Source organism: Amphiprion ocellaris, chromosome 1, assembly GCF_022539595.1.
Source record: "Amphiprion ocellaris isolate individual 3 ecotype Okinawa chromosome 1, ASM2253959v1, whole genome shotgun sequence".
In the NCBI taxonomy this organism is placed as follows: Eukaryota; Metazoa; Chordata; class Actinopteri; family Pomacentridae; genus Amphiprion; species Amphiprion ocellaris.
The window spans coordinates 31,567,675-31,583,387 of record NC_072766.1 but is presented as its reverse complement, the minus strand read 5'-3'; the positions used below and the strand labels follow the sequence as shown (position 1 = coordinate 31,583,387).

Here is a 15,713-nt window from a genome sequence, read left to right as displayed (position 1 = left end):
AGGAGATCAGCACAGCTGGCTTCCTCCAAGATGGCGGGTCAGTAGTCAAGCATGGCCTAATAGCACATTTTCAGCCATTACATAATTACATTCAACAAAAGACTGTTTACAGCCTTTTCATTCCAGTTCTGATGGTTAATTTCACAACCTGCCCTTCCAGAGTTATTTCTGTAACAGAGTTTGATGAATTTGTCACAACATTCACACACACACGCACGCACGCACGCACACACACACACACACACACTCTCTGTGCAGTCCAATCAAACCTAATGCATCTTAATGCATCCTTCATTGCAGAGATCTAGATTGCGAGATTTAGCATTGTCCACTAATAGCAACTAGTTAAGAAGATGACATAGATCAAAGGCAGAGAGAAGTAAATGAGTACCAAATACTTTAAGTTGAAGTCCACCTGGCTCAAGGAGGCCTAACAGGTGGTTAGTCAGCCAAAAACTACATCATGAGGACAAAAGAACATTCCAAGCAAATCTGAGACAAGATTTTTTAGGAGATACCAAGTAGGAGGATCCAAGGCCCTTCCAAAGGCACCGCGTAGCTCTCCGATCATAGGAAGCATGAAAATTAATGACAGCTATAAATCGACCTAGAAACAGAGTGTCTCTATGTAGGCAATAGATAGGGGCGTACCTGGCAGTTCAAAATAATCTATAGAGGTTCATGGCTGAGACTATGACAATTATGGTTGTTGAAAATCTGACACTGGGGAACTCCAGGAGCTTATATTTGTTTACATTTTCTAACAGCAACATTATTAAAAGTATTCAAAATTAGGGTGCCCAGATAGCTCAACTGGTAGCAATTCAATGTGAATTGCCCAACAACTAGTTCAACTGAGACAACAATTGCACAACAATGTATGTTGTTTCCCTCATGAAAACAAAATCAAACATAATGGCCTGTTGAATTAGTTTCGTATAAATTAAATGAATCAGTAATGGACACAGAACTTATTTACGTTACCAACAGACTTACCTGGAGTCTCCTTTTCCAAGGTTAGCTCCTGCAGGATGGAGGATGGTCTGGTTCTTCACCATTTCCACAACACATTTAGTGTTTAATTCCTTTTCTGTGGATCAGACAACATATAGTGTCAGTGGTCAAAGCCCTGAAATCCGCAACCTAAACATCCTTATCACAACACCAATTTACAAGCAAAGTGACAGTGAGTGAAAATGACTAAAACTGTTTAGTATCCTGCAGGTTGGGTTAATTTACAAACACAAAAATTTTCGCAAACATTGATCTGATGGTTATTTCTTCTTTCCATTAAGGAATCAAGAAGGAGCTAAAATAGCATAATAGCAATAAGATCCTGCAGAAAATCAAGTTCAAACAATTGTGTGAGCAGGATGGCAAAGACAGACTCTAAAAATGACCTTTTACCTTGGAGTAAACTTTGGGCAAATCAATAAAACAGGACCTGTCCAGGACGACACACACACACACACACACACACACACACACACACACACACACACACACACACACACACACACACACAGAGAGAGACCTGTTTGTGTGTCATGATGCAACACTTGGTCTTTGGAACACCAACTGGCTATTTCCACCTCAGCAGAAGGAGAGGTCCTAATGCTTTGTCCACTCAGGTATTTGTTGCAACAGGATGCAGTAATCAGCATACAATACTGCCCACTGAGGCCATTTCATTGGGATTGTAGTATTGCCAACTACAATTTTTCTGCCTCATTTAAAAAAAAAAGGACTGTATGTATAAACTGAGGCTATGCATTACTACAGAATGCAAAAAGACAAATAATAACCACATAACTTAAATAAAATATGTGTCAGATTTAGTTTTTAAGTGTAAACCATTAGGTTCAATACAAGCCTTGCTGTGAAAGTAACCAGCAGAAGCACTGGAAAATAACATGAACCGCAATGAGGCTGCTAAGTCTCTCCATTCATCTGTGTTGCCTCAGAGACCTTATGAAAGTTGTCTACACACAGGCTGGGCGCTGCCAGCATGTCCAATGCATCCAGTGTCTGGCACAGCTGGTCATGCATTTAAAATAAAGAATTTACCAGTAGGAGAATGACAGGATTTAACTGGTGAATGCGAGGGCCACAGCGTCTTAAATGTTTTTAGCAGCCTATTACTGCTCATACACTGTATTATTGTAATGAAAACTACAATACTTTATTAATACAATTGTGTGGTTACGGCCATAATTATAATGCGGTTTGTTTCAAATAAAACCGGTCACTATCCATGTGTGAACAGATGATTATCACTACCACCAGGAAACTTGTTTTTAAAATGACACAGTAAAACTCAGTGATAAATTCTTGCTTTTCAACCTAGATGATAAGATAAAGATGTGTCTATAATTAGTTAGACCCATGTGTTCCCCCTGGCAAGGATATCCTCTTCTATTTTGCCCCGTCCACATGGAGGTCAGAGGTCAGTGCCAGAACAGCGCTCCTTCAGCTCCAAATCAGTGCTTGCTCAAGGACATTTACTGATAATAAATACTGTCCTTCAACTGTAGGACCTTGTTCAGGCTCCCATGTAAACAAGCATCCATCGTGCTCAACTGGCCTTTAAAAGACACCAGAATTTATACAGAAATTTCCAAAGCTTTTCGAAAACGTGTAAGGTATGCATTACTACAAACATTCACAAAAAGACACACACAAAGTTTCTACCAGACAAATTTTTAACAACTTCAAATTTATATCTGGCGAAGTTGTTACACATGTGAGAAGATTCAAATGATTCTTTAAGATTTTCTCATAATATGTTTTTGGCAATGCAGGTGTATTTATGGTGTACAAATTCACTCCAATCATTCTTGAATGATAAGATCTACTTATTCACATCATCTGTTCAGAATGTGTTTATCATATTGGAAATTAAATTGGCGAAAAACAAACTATCACAATGTAATTTTTTTTCGATACCATGCAGGCCAAATACAGCCTGCAAGATTTTTCAATAGTCAACTGTGATATCAAACACATGGCAGTTAATAATCATTTTCTCCACTGTGCAGCAGGCTTGCCAGAACATGCAAGGATGTCAATCATCAGCAAATGTGTTAGGACAGGAAAAACATTTAGTGGTTTCAATTCCGTTCTTCAACAAGAACTATCTAAAGCCGCATTACAAGTGTCACTGTATAATATGTAGGTCTTCATTTGCTTTTTCCAACCAAGACATGACAACTGTAGAGAAGGGATGTACACATACAGTACAGTTCACGAGTCATGGTGAAGCAGACAGCTTCTTACCATGTGCCAAATGCTTTTCAAAAAAACAATGCACTACCCAGGGTTGATTAGAGTGTGTAGAAGACAGCAGTTCCATATATACCTTTTCTCACTGTGCAATGACTTTACCAGAAGACAACCTATTGCTTAAATGATTAAGTACAAATGTGTAGCACTCTTGCTAAACATTACCTGGCCATACCTTCCCACTCTGTTTCAGCCAAGAGTATTTCCAACTACTTCCGAGGTTGTCAGCAGGCTATCGTATATTTTTGCATATTTATTTTTACATAATTAGCATGGGCTTCTTTTCCTACCAAAAGCATGCAAATAAATATTCTATTTGGATGTCACAAGCTTGTTACTTGCTCAAGTAGACAAGTGTAACTTAAAGGTTTTAGTTGAAATATTTCTTATTTCAACTAAAACAGTAGCATTCGGGCTCGTGAGCCTGAATGCTACTGTTCCTAGCAGGAACACAGGGGAAGAGCCATGGAAACTTGGTGTCAAAGGTCAAAGGACCTGAATCACCCTCCAATTCTTCTGCTGTCAGGGATACTACAAAGAAAAAAATGTGGGGTGAGCCAACAGAGACTCAATGACCAAAAGACAGTGAGAGCAAAAGGACAAGATAAAGTTAAACAGGAGTACTGACACAGGCACAGAAGGATTTAGTGAGAAAACTTTCTGTTCTTCCTTCTCTTCTTCCACTGCTTACTACAGTACCCATGTGCCACAAGTGCCACTTCCTGCTCAGCAGAGAGGAAAGTTTGATGCAATATGGTTGAGAGGATATATGTACCCATTGTTATCTGCCTCTCGTTGCTCCATAACCAGCTCCCACTTTCCACTGGCTTTCCCTCCTGTCCTCCTCTGGGCTGCCGGTGCTGAGGTTTGGCGCAACAGGCCTGACATCAGCCAGGAAGCTGACTGGCCATGGTGTTGCCGTTGCTACGCCTGAGGTTACTCTGTTCTTCGAAGGCCACAGCCATGGTAACATAGAGCATTATGCAACGTTAGCAAACGCTCATTCAGACTCCCTCCCTTCCTGCTTTTGTCCAGTTGGGCAGCTACACCACCTCTCCTCCTCAACCTGGGATACATGGGGACAGTGGCCTCGAAGTTAACAGAGCCTGCTTATTATTTCAGAGTTGCAGGTCTGAATCATCACACCAGCTGGGAAAATGTGAGCGAGGAAAATGCCTTCCCTTAGCTACAGCCACTGTGTCCTGAAGAAACTGTGTGACAGTGGGAGGAAGAGTTGTGACTGAACTGAGCAGCTCAAAGGTGTCAATGTGTGGAGACATAAATAAGAAATAAGGCAAGAAAGAAAACCAACCTAATTGCAAGTTTACGAAGGGTTAGTTTGATATTTGCTGGTACCTCTTGTGAAGTGACACATGATGGAATACTTCTTTGCCCATTCAGAGAGGATTTTGTTTTGGGTGGATATATGAAATCATAAAAACAACAACACTGATAGATTTGGACAAAAGCCCAACTCAGAGATTAAAACTGTCAGAAAGGCACTACTGAAAACGTGGCACTGCGGGTTTCAACATCATTCCCACTGCCTTCAGCAAGCCATCAATTTCCCTGCTTGCACCCTTTCACCAAAATCACTATCGTTTTTTCTCGCTGAGTATTGGAAGATGCATGCAGACATGGTACAGAGTGGCTTTGAACTAGCTACCCATCTGCCTCTGACATTTGCTTTTAATGGTTTGAAAACTGAATCACTTACACAGAATTTTCATTCTGACATGAGGCCAATGCTTCTTTTGATAAAAAAGGCTTTACAGAACTAGTGTGTAGGGTTCAGGGTGTCTATTGGCACAAATGGAACATAGTATTCAGAATTACAGTTTCATTAGTGTATTATCACCTGTAACTACAAGTCAGTGTGTTTTTCATAGCTTAGAATGAACCCCTTCATCACTCTAGGTTCTCCTAGAAGAGGAAGGGTTGAAGATGGTTGCAATCTGCAATCTTGCTGCTACAAGTCACTAAATGCTACACACTGACTGTTTAACTGCATAACACTGGAAATGTGTTCATTTTGAAATGGAAGTGGAAGGCCTTTAACATAATTTCATAAATAGTCCTATTTATTCAATGGTGTTAAAGGCCTCACACTGCCAGTTTTTCCATTCTAAGGACAAAATGGAAGTCTTGTTTTCAAGTTAATGAAACATGTGGAGGGCTTTGTATCATTACCTATCAATTTAGGGAGCTAAGTGGGGGAAAAAAGTAGATGAGGGCATACTGGGATTTGGTTTAGATGCTCAGACACTGAAAATATAAATTGGATGTGACCAGAGAGATGTATACACTATAAACCTCTATCACTTTTAATCAAAATGCACCTGATCTGTGACAGAATGCCCTTCAGAACTCATCTGTATCTGCCCTTTCTCTTCACCATCCACATAGTCGCAATCTTGTAAATAAACAATATCTAGTGCCAACTAGATCATGGCTGTTGGTCAAAAACAGAAATACAACACTCATTTGTATGTCCAAATCAAACGTCTAACATTACAAAGAGTCATCACTGGGAATATTTTCTTGACTACAGTTTCTCTACATCGGAGTTCATGGTAAACCCCTGCCTATGGGAACAGAGTGGTGATCCACTGCCTTAATCTTGTGACCGAAATCTCCAGTTTAGAGGGAGTAGGCAGAGGGACACACGTGATTCATTCTGTCGGTTGTCAGTCAACCACTCTGTCTCAGCAGCCCTCCTCCTCCTTTCATTGGACACATGGTATCCCATGGCACAAACACGACTTGGCAATCAACCAGGAAATGTCATCTGTGCCTTCTTGTGTGCAGCACTGGAAATCTGCAATATAATTGACCGGACCACTTGAGCGTGCATTAAGCTTTTGTAACACTCTGCATTTGTTATCCAGGCTTTTCTAAAATTGGAGATACGAATGTAACAATAAGTAGAGACACAGCAGCCCAAGGATACCACTGAACTTTTCTGAAAGCATAATATTTGTGAGAAAGCGCTAACAGAAACAAGAGGACAGATTCTGTTCAGAAGCATCATCAATGTGTAGCTTAATTTCTACCAAATGACACTGAGTGCACGGATGCTGCAACATCAGTTGGTCAGACTTTGACCGACTGATATTGTTCTTTAAATTATATCAACCAAAAACACATCTGTTAAATTGCCAACTCTACTAATAACTACAGCGAGTAACTAATGAAGTCCAGAGGCAACTGGCATCTCTGTCAACCAGTGAAGCAGACAACGTTACTAGACTTTCTAAAGTGGAACTCACACAACAGCTCAACTTTAAATCTGGCTGGATGGCAGGCAGCCATCAGGGAAGCCCCATGGCAGCACTGTACAAACATGTGCCATCCAGACCAGCCAGGCAACAGCTTTTTATTTTAATCTGCAGCAGCTCATTTCACTAATGGGTGGTGATTTCTGACTGCCATCCCATTCTCAGGAAATTAAACCGGGACTACTTGAGTCAGGCCAGCCTCCTGTGGATAATGTTACTGTGAGATGCAGTCTGTTTAGAGTTAACCTGAGGTAGACTATGCATCATTCAAGGGGGAGACAGCCTACCACCAAAAAGATTCGTTCCATGTTAGTGTATTCAACATGATAACTTGGCATCCGGTGTGTAGACATCATACATTCTCACAATATTTAATGGACGCAGTGTCTTGGTACAGGATTGTTTTGAGTCAGTGTGTGAATAAGTGCCATATATGAGCAGACTGAAGCTCCTCACCTCTCCTGTTCATGGGCCGAACACGAACAGCCACCTTGACATTGGAGTCGTCCAGGCTGGGCTCCCCCATGCTGACTCCTTATCCCGGCTGGGAAAGCAATGGCTGATCCAAAATAAATCAGCTTTTCGGCTGAACAATCATCAAAAATCCTGGAAATGTTGCGCTAGCCGGACTGTCGGCCAGCTAGCCTCTCTCAGCTTTGCTCCATAGACCAGGCATGTCCACAGAAAAACAAAAAGACTGGGCAGAATCCCGCAGGAAGCCAGCCGCCGCCGCTTATTTTCTTCTTCTGATCATATTCCAGGCTAGTTTAGATCCACATAGGAGTGGCGGCTGGAAGGCAAAAGAGAAATGTAAATTAAGCAAGATATTACAGCAGCTGGGGGTTGTGACTGAGCAGACATATGCTATGACCAAGGGAGAAAAACGGGCTAGCCAGCTAATTTGCCAGGCAAACTGAAGGGGAGCAGCAGGAGAAAAGGAGCACGTTTTTAGCCGTTTCCTTCCATCTAACTGCATAACATCCCGGGGACAGTACCCGGCCGTCGAGCTACATACCTCGGTGGATTCATCACAGAGGTGACACCGTTAACCTAAAAGTACAACCAAGAGAGATCCACATAAAACTGTCTGGCGATGAGCTACAGCCTCCCAACGGAATCCACTGTTCTCCTCCGTGTCGAGCTGCAAACAGCGAGCAGCATCCGCCCTTCCGGAGCGGAGCACCTTCAAAGTAACAGCACCACTCATCTGTCCAAAAGTTCTACTAAAACACACTGGGGGCGGTTGCTTTCGTGAGAAGAAGAACATTTTGTGCTGTAACAATGCATAGTAAATTATACATTGTCCGTAAGCTCGCTGTCAGACGGAGCAAATCCACCTGGTCAGACACGTTTCACAGATACTAACAGAAATGCCGCTAATGAATCCGAGACTAACCAATAGCTAACTTCTGCTTCCTCTGTGATTTTAAACCAATAGCTAACTTCACTACAGTTTAATTATATCCACTTGTACATTTTTACTTCCAATTCTTTGAATTTTAGGAACTGTCGGTTTATCATGTTCATGGAGCTTTTCTTACTGTTGTTCTTTTAAATTCAATCCTCACTCAGCGGTTTCTCCCGGAGGACGTCAACATCGCAGCCCGTTAACGGCAGGCTAGCACCGGCAGCTACAGCTCTGACTCGGTTAGCAGGAAGCCTTCGAATAACTGTACACTGTATACAAGGGAATAAATAAAATAACGACTAATGTCACCAATACTTGGATAAAACATGAAGAAGTGCTTGTTACCAGATGTGTTCAGGACCCCAGTCAGTCACGCGATACTTCCTCTGTCCACGCATCAAGTTAAACATAACAAACTTAAGTCTTCCCTTAGTTTTCAACATAAAAGCTGGTAATTCAAATACAGTAATTCACATTATATCACGCCAGATAGTTTATTTCAGGTACATTCACTTTCAGTTTTGTGCCATTGTATTATGACACAAGCACACTGTAGAAAACATATCATAACGTTCATTGGATTTAACACTATAGGGAACACAGGAAGCATACATGAATTATGAAATAACTGTTATCTTTTACAAATAGTCAACTCACACTTATTTATGTAGCAAATTTAAAGCAACACAAGTGAATCCAAGCTGCTTTCCAGTAGAGAACTGGAATTACGTGACTGACCTGACAAATTTGAATATTAAGGTTAAGGCTATACAATATTATTAAGAAATGTATGTATTATTGTTAAGATATTATACAAATAATACTATACAAAAAACAATATTATACAAAATACAAATTTACCTGACTAATTAAAATTATAAGGTAAAGAACCTACAAAATTATACATGGAAAACCGAGCTAATCTCAGGATTCCTCATGAGCAGGTATACTGGTGATGGCTGACAGAAAAAGCCCAGCAGAACCAGGCTAAAGGACAGTGGACATCTGCCAGGGTGAAGGAGTGAAAAGAGAGCAGAGGTCAAACAACGAACAAGAGAACATAAACGCTAGACAGGTTGGTGAGACCAGAAGCTGAAGATCAGACCAGCTCCAGATCCTACAGAGAGGGTCAGGGAGGACAAAGCACATCCTGTATTAGAGAAGAGAGTTAAGGACATGCACAACTGCATATGGGTCATTCCAGAATTGGAGGACATTTGGGCTTCAAAGTTTTTGAAAAATAAACCTTCTCTTTTACAATTTTCTGCTCCATATCCATCAATAATAGGTAATAAACTATCAAAGGCTTGATTGGCTGAGCTTCCACATCAATGGGACCATTTTTATTCCATGTTTTATGTGTTGTTTGCTAACCCTACTCTAATCACAGTAACAGGGTTGCTAATCCATGCTAATGTTAGCTTGTTCTCAGGAGTAGAAGCTAGATATTTAGCTAGATGTTACTGCTGACCAAGAGGACAAACTTACTGATGGAAAAAGTAAAGAAAACATTAAAACAATTTGTCTTATCCAGATAATACGCATAACAGGGTTGCATGAGGTAGAGTGAGACATTCAATCAAGGCTTACAATTTTATGAAAATATAAAAAAATAGTGCGTTAATGCGTTAACTTCCCAAGCCCTATAAAAAACAAAATGTTATGATTCAGCCAGGTTCTGTAATAGTTTTATCCCCCAAGCCATCACACTCAAGAACTCACAATAATCCTTCTGGGCACCCATAGTGCACTGTGAAATATAACCCACTGTGAAATGTAACTGCTGCTACATTTCAATGTTATGTGCAATGCTGCTGCTACATCTGCTCTGTAAAATAAATGTGTGGATGTGCATGTTTACAAGTGTGTGTGTGCGTCTATTATATTTATGTGTGTGTCTATATATTTATGTATACATATTTATATAGAAGAGAGGACATAGCTTTGCTCTACCTACTCGTTTGGAAAACTGATGATGTCAATCCCAGCGTTTCATGTGATTCACTGTTTTCTTGTTCTTCTACCAGCTAAAAAGGTTATGCTAATATGTTGTGGGACACACATTCCATGCATAATAATTATTATTTAAAATATTATGTTGATTAAAAAAATGTTCCCACAATTACAAGAGACATCAATCAAAAAATTATACCAAAAAACAGGTTTAAATTTCATTTTAACTGTTTTATTTGAGATTCAATTTGGTGATCAGGGGTGTTAGGAGAAAAATGTCATTTTAGGGGGAACTCAAGACTTTGGTTGGTATTTGGTTGGTTTTTAAAAATATTCTTAAACATTCTTTTCTCCTTGTTTTCTTTTTTTTTTAGATTTGGTCTCAGTACAAGTAAATTTACACAACATCATCATTTAAAAGGAAGAATATTACACAGAACAGCAATAGAAGAATGTCAACGTGCATTTTTTTTGGACATTTTTCCACTGTTTTCGGTCAGCTGTTGCTACTCTGCGTCCCTAGAAGTTTGTGCACTGCATCACCTCTTGTATGATATTATCAGTGATAAAGACCTTGCGTTTGTTATACAAATATTACAATTTCTTTAAAAGTATAGAAAGTAACTTAAAATTTTAAATGTAATGTTATCAAAAACATTTTTTGAGGAATAGTTGGAAAATGAAATGATAAAAGCTTTTCATGCAAAGAAACTACAAAGACATAAAGATACACAAAAATATTGTCAGAAAATGATCACACTGGGTCATCTTTGACACGCTTATGAATCCCAGGGTAAAAGGACTGGTAATTATTCAATGAGACAAAGGATTGTACTATCTGTTCTGACTGTGCTGCTGTGACTTTAACACTGGAGGGTTTCTGACATCTGCTGGACAAATGTGATGCTGCAAGCAAAGCAGCAGTAAGGCCTTTTGAAAAGTGCGTTCATTTGTGTGTGCCCTTAAAATACAGTACTTTTATTAAACTTATCTAAACTTTAACTGACTTAATTTTCCTTCATTTTTTCTATTTAACAGTATACCTGTATTTTACATGTTTTAGTTTTTCTTATCTTGTGTTTTTTCCACTCAGTCAGTTTCAGTTATTCTATACAATTTACATGTACTTTATGCTACTTGTCTGTACTCATTATATGTGTGTGTATATATATATATATATATATATATACACACACGTGCTACTGGTCAAAACTTTTAGAACGTCCCAATCCCCAGTTTTTCCAGTTTTTTTTTATTGAAATTGATGTAGTTCAAGTCCAATGAAAGCTTAAAATGGTACAAAAGTAAGTGGTGAACTGCCAGAGGTTTAAAAAAAGGTAAGGTTACCCAACACTGTAAAATAATGTACATTTCAGAATTGTACAAAAAGGCCTTTTTCAGGGAACAAGAAATGGGTTAACAACTTATCTTTGGTTCATCATGCAGGATTTTTGTATGCCGTCGAGTAGGTGAATGGGTGGTTCCTCAGTGTGTGACATCAACTGTCAAACATGGAGGAGGAAGCATGATGGTCTGGGGCTGTTTTGCTGGATCCAGGGTCGGTGATTTGTACAGAGTGAGAGGAACCCTGAACCTAAACAGCTACCACATCATTCTGCAGCACCATGCAGTACCCTCTGGTATGTTCCTAGTTGGTCAGGGGTTCATCCTACAGCAAGATATTGACCCAAAACACACGTCCAAACTATGCCAGAACTACCTTAGGAAAAAAGAGCAAGATGGTAAGCTTGAAAACATGGAGTGGCGAGCATAGTCTCCAGACTTAAACCCAATGGAACTGATTTGGGATGAACTGGACAGAAGAGTGAAAGCAAAGCAACCCACAACTGCCACACATTTATGGGAACTTCTGTAATAGAGTTGGGAAGAACTTTCTGTTGAATATCTTATTTCCATTGTGGAAAGAATGCCACGAGTGTGTTCAGCTGTTATATTTGTCAAAGGCGGCTAATTTGAGTCAAAAGTTTAGAATACATTTTGGTTTCTGAAATGATTTTTGTAAACTTATTTGTTTAATTGTTCTATGCTTTCATTTCAGAGTACAGTGAGACATTAACAGGCATAACTTCCAAAAAGTTGAGTGTTCTAAAACTTTTGACTGGTAGTGTATATATTATTAAATTTCTTTATCAAGGACTGTTTTAATTCATTATGACCTTGCCACTACTTCATAGAAATGTGCTTTTTTTTTATATAAATTACTTTTGTTGCTGGGGTATCAACATTAAACCTGACACTGCACTTTCCTTGTGGTGTTGTACTTTCTGATAGTTCACAGCAGAAAAATGATACTGACTTGTGCAACTGTCATTAAATCAAACTCTTCCACTGCAAAACAAGCATTTTTAGGGCTCACAGTGCAGCCACTCTTAGGAAGGTTTCACATACATTGTGGGACTTACTGTTTCAATTTGATTTCAAAAATTATTGTATTTGTAAAATCAGTGTTTGGATATGGATGTTGGAATGACATAACAACAATGTATCTTTCTCTTTGAATGAAAGGTGAATGTAAAACGCTGAACTTTTACATTTTTTTTAATCACTTCAAAACAAATTTGAAAAAATGGATACTGAAAGTTTAAACCCATTTTTCATTTGATTTATTTTGATGTTGCAAACTGGACAAAGAATTGCAAAGGGTTGGGCAATCTCATATTCCTTTGTTTGGCACAAAAAGTGGAGATTGAGTATTTGTTGACACAAAAACAAAACAGCACCGTGGCAAGGTCAAAATGTCCCAAATATCAACATTGTTTAGTATAATCTTGTGCGTTAATCTCCACCTAAACATTACTTTACACTGGAACACAGTGAGCCCACAAAAAGATGAGCCTCACTTGTGTAAACTATTATTAGGCTATTTTGAGGTGTTAGTGAAGGTGAACAGTAAAAACTATTATTACCCCAATGCATGACAGAAACTGTGAGAACTTGATGAAAACCCCTCTATGACATGAATCTGAGTGGCCCCTTTGGAGCCTGTAGTAAGGCTGAGCACAGTACAAAAGGGCTGGATGAAAACAAGACCCCGTTATATAACGGCAGAATTACTTTAAACCTGGTTTATTGAAAAGGATGTGGCTGCAGACCTTCACACTTCTGTTGACGGCTCCGCTCTCCAACCTGTCTGTTTGAACAGTCCTAAACATATCCTGCTTTACTGCTGATCATTTTCAGTGTGGAACCGTAATTTGCTACATGAACATCATACTTGATTGACCGAGACCATAAACTCATTAGGAAAATGCTTAGACCTGAGGTAACAGGTTAAACGAGAAGTAGAATAATTTTGTGATAGACTACTATGCAATCCAACTTCTTTTGTAACCAGAGAAGTCGCCCCCTGCTGGCTGTTAGAAAGAATGCAGGTTTAAGACACCACCGGGCTGGCGTCACTTTTCTATCTTTATTATACAGTCTATGGGAGCAACACACACACTACTGCTGACTCTCAGCCACTCAGAGGTGAGCTAACTAAACATGGCATGTTCACTGACAATAAGTAAATCTTGAACTGAAGAATAAACATTGAAATCTCAACATCAACAACAATGTCCGTCCATTAGGATAATAATAAATTTTTAAAAAGCGTTAACGCTCAATATAATAATTATCAGTGTTAATTAATCAATGCATTTTCAACGCACTACTTAACGCACTAATTAATGTGTTAACCTCCCAAGCCCTATAAAAAACAAAATGTTATGTGCAATACTGCTGCTACATCTGCTCTGTAAAATAAATGTGCAGATGTGCATGTTTTACAAGTGTGTGTGTTTATATATATATATATATATATATATATATATATATATATATGTCATTCCGATGGCAAGCTTTTTGCATCAAAATTTCAGTGTGATGTGCACCAACTAGTGTATGTTCTGGCTGACAATAAAGTGGCCATTCTATTCCATTCTATTCTATTCTATGTGATTGACTAACCTGCAAAATTCAGATCCACTAGTGTATATTTTGTGATCATAGTTAGACAAACACTGACAAAACTGACTTTACAAAGATCCTAGCAATGGCACTTATTTGAGTAAACAGCAGCTTTTTTTTTTACACAAGGATTACATATTAAGCAATACAAGCATTTATTTTGAGATGTGTTTGTCAACCTCACTAGAAGTAGAACATTCACTCTTATTAGCTAATAAGAGCTGCAGCTCCACATAACTCTTGGACCTACAAAGCTCCATGTCACCTGTTACAATATCGGACACAATAACTTGGCACAGAACAGGGACATGTTCTGGGATTGTCAAAACATTTTACTGATGAACGCTGCCTGCCACATGAGAGCAGTCACCTATAGTCATAGCTGTTGAGCAACAGGTACACCACTGAACTAAAGAGTTAAGGATGCAAAAAAGGCCCATGTAGCGTTGAAGCATCTGGGTTACATGTCTCGGTGGTTCTATCCGGCTGATGGGCACATTAAACGTGTATTCCAGGGGTCATTTGTAGTTGTAATTGGTTCTATTAAATAGTTAAAAAAATGTAGCTTTACTCATCTTGAGATACATAAATTCACGCTGTTGCAACCCTGCCTGCTGCCCTCACCTTCAAATGAAGCTGCTAAATAACGGAAGTCACATAGTGACATTGCCCAGGTTGATCTACTGGGAGGATCCAGACCCACTGGGACCTTCTCAGACTTACAGAAGTAAACAGATAATCTGAAGACATACAAAAGTCCTTCAAAATGCCCTTGTGGTTAAATACATGCAGAGATGGTTATAGGCCCATAACTTAGTTAAAACATGGTAAAAATCTTGGAAAATTACGCATCACAGTACAGCTTCTCAGGCCTAGATTAAGGTACTTTTATTCATGAACTCTAAACTCTTGAATACAGTCTTTATTGAAAAACAGTCTAACATCATCATGTGTTATATTTCCTTTCTTGCTCAGAATCAATCAGTGCGAGGATCACACCACTCATGCTTGGGAATTAAATATGAAGCTCTAGCAAGAGAGGGCCAGCTTAGCTTAGTACGACAAAAGAGCCAATGCTGACTATATAAAATGTGTATAAAAGAAAAGTTACATTTTCTATTGGGGGCTTTTTGCTCCTCCTTCGCCAGGCCTTGACCTGGAGTCTTGTTGTCAGATACATCCCTTGTACTGTGTATAGGTACGTGCGTATGTGTGTGTCTATATATATATATATATATATATATATATATATATATATATATATATATATATATATATATATATATATATATAGATATCAATAGATATATATATATATATATAGATATAGATATATAGATATATACACACACAAATATTTAGAAATGTCCTTATTTTTGAAAGAAAAACAATTTTTTTCAATGAAGATAACATTAAATTAACCAGAAATACAGTCTAGACATTGTTAATGTGGTAAATGACTATTCTAGCTGGAAACAGCTGATTTTTAATGGAATATCTCCATAGAGGTACAGAGGAACATTTCCAGCAACCATCACTCCTGTGTTCTAATATTACATTGTGTTAGATAATGGTGTTGAAAGGCTAATTGATGATTAGAATTATGTTAGCAGATGAATAAAAGTGTGAGTTTTCATGGAAAACATGAAATTGTCTGGGTGACCCCTAACTTTTGATTGGTAATTAAATTCAATTCAGTTTTATTAATCTAGTGCCAATTACAAATCAGATTGTCTCAAGACGTTTCATAGAACCCATATGCCTGAAAACGCTAGTATATATATATATGTGCATGAAATAAAAGTATATTTAATAAAAAGAGA

General features: G+C 38.6%; 1 protein-coding gene across 8 annotated transcripts in view; it reads right to left on the bottom strand.

The window, feature by feature from the left end:
* Window positions 1-8,367, bottom strand: part of kif13ba (kinesin family member 13Ba) — a 45,641-nt gene extending 37,274 nt beyond the window's left edge. For 6 of the 8 annotated variants that reach the window (XM_035958262.2, XM_035958265.2, XM_023292480.3 and 3 more), the window contains exons 1-3: window positions 7,576-7,722; window positions 7,017-7,350; window positions 997-1,090 (exon numbers count right to left, since the gene is read on the bottom strand). In XM_035958262.2, coding sequence (XP_035814155.2) covers window positions 997-1,090; window positions 7,017-7,086 — 164 coding nt within the window. In that variant the 5' untranslated portion in view covers window positions 7,087-7,350; window positions 7,576-7,722. Of the gene's footprint in view, window positions 1-996; window positions 1,091-7,016; window positions 7,351-7,575; window positions 7,723-8,101; window positions 8,243-8,313 lie in introns of those variants that run through there. The other 2 variants (XM_035958263.2, XM_055011388.1) reach the window with 2 other exon arrangements.
* Between the last annotated feature and the right edge of the window lie 7,346 nt (window positions 8,368-15,713).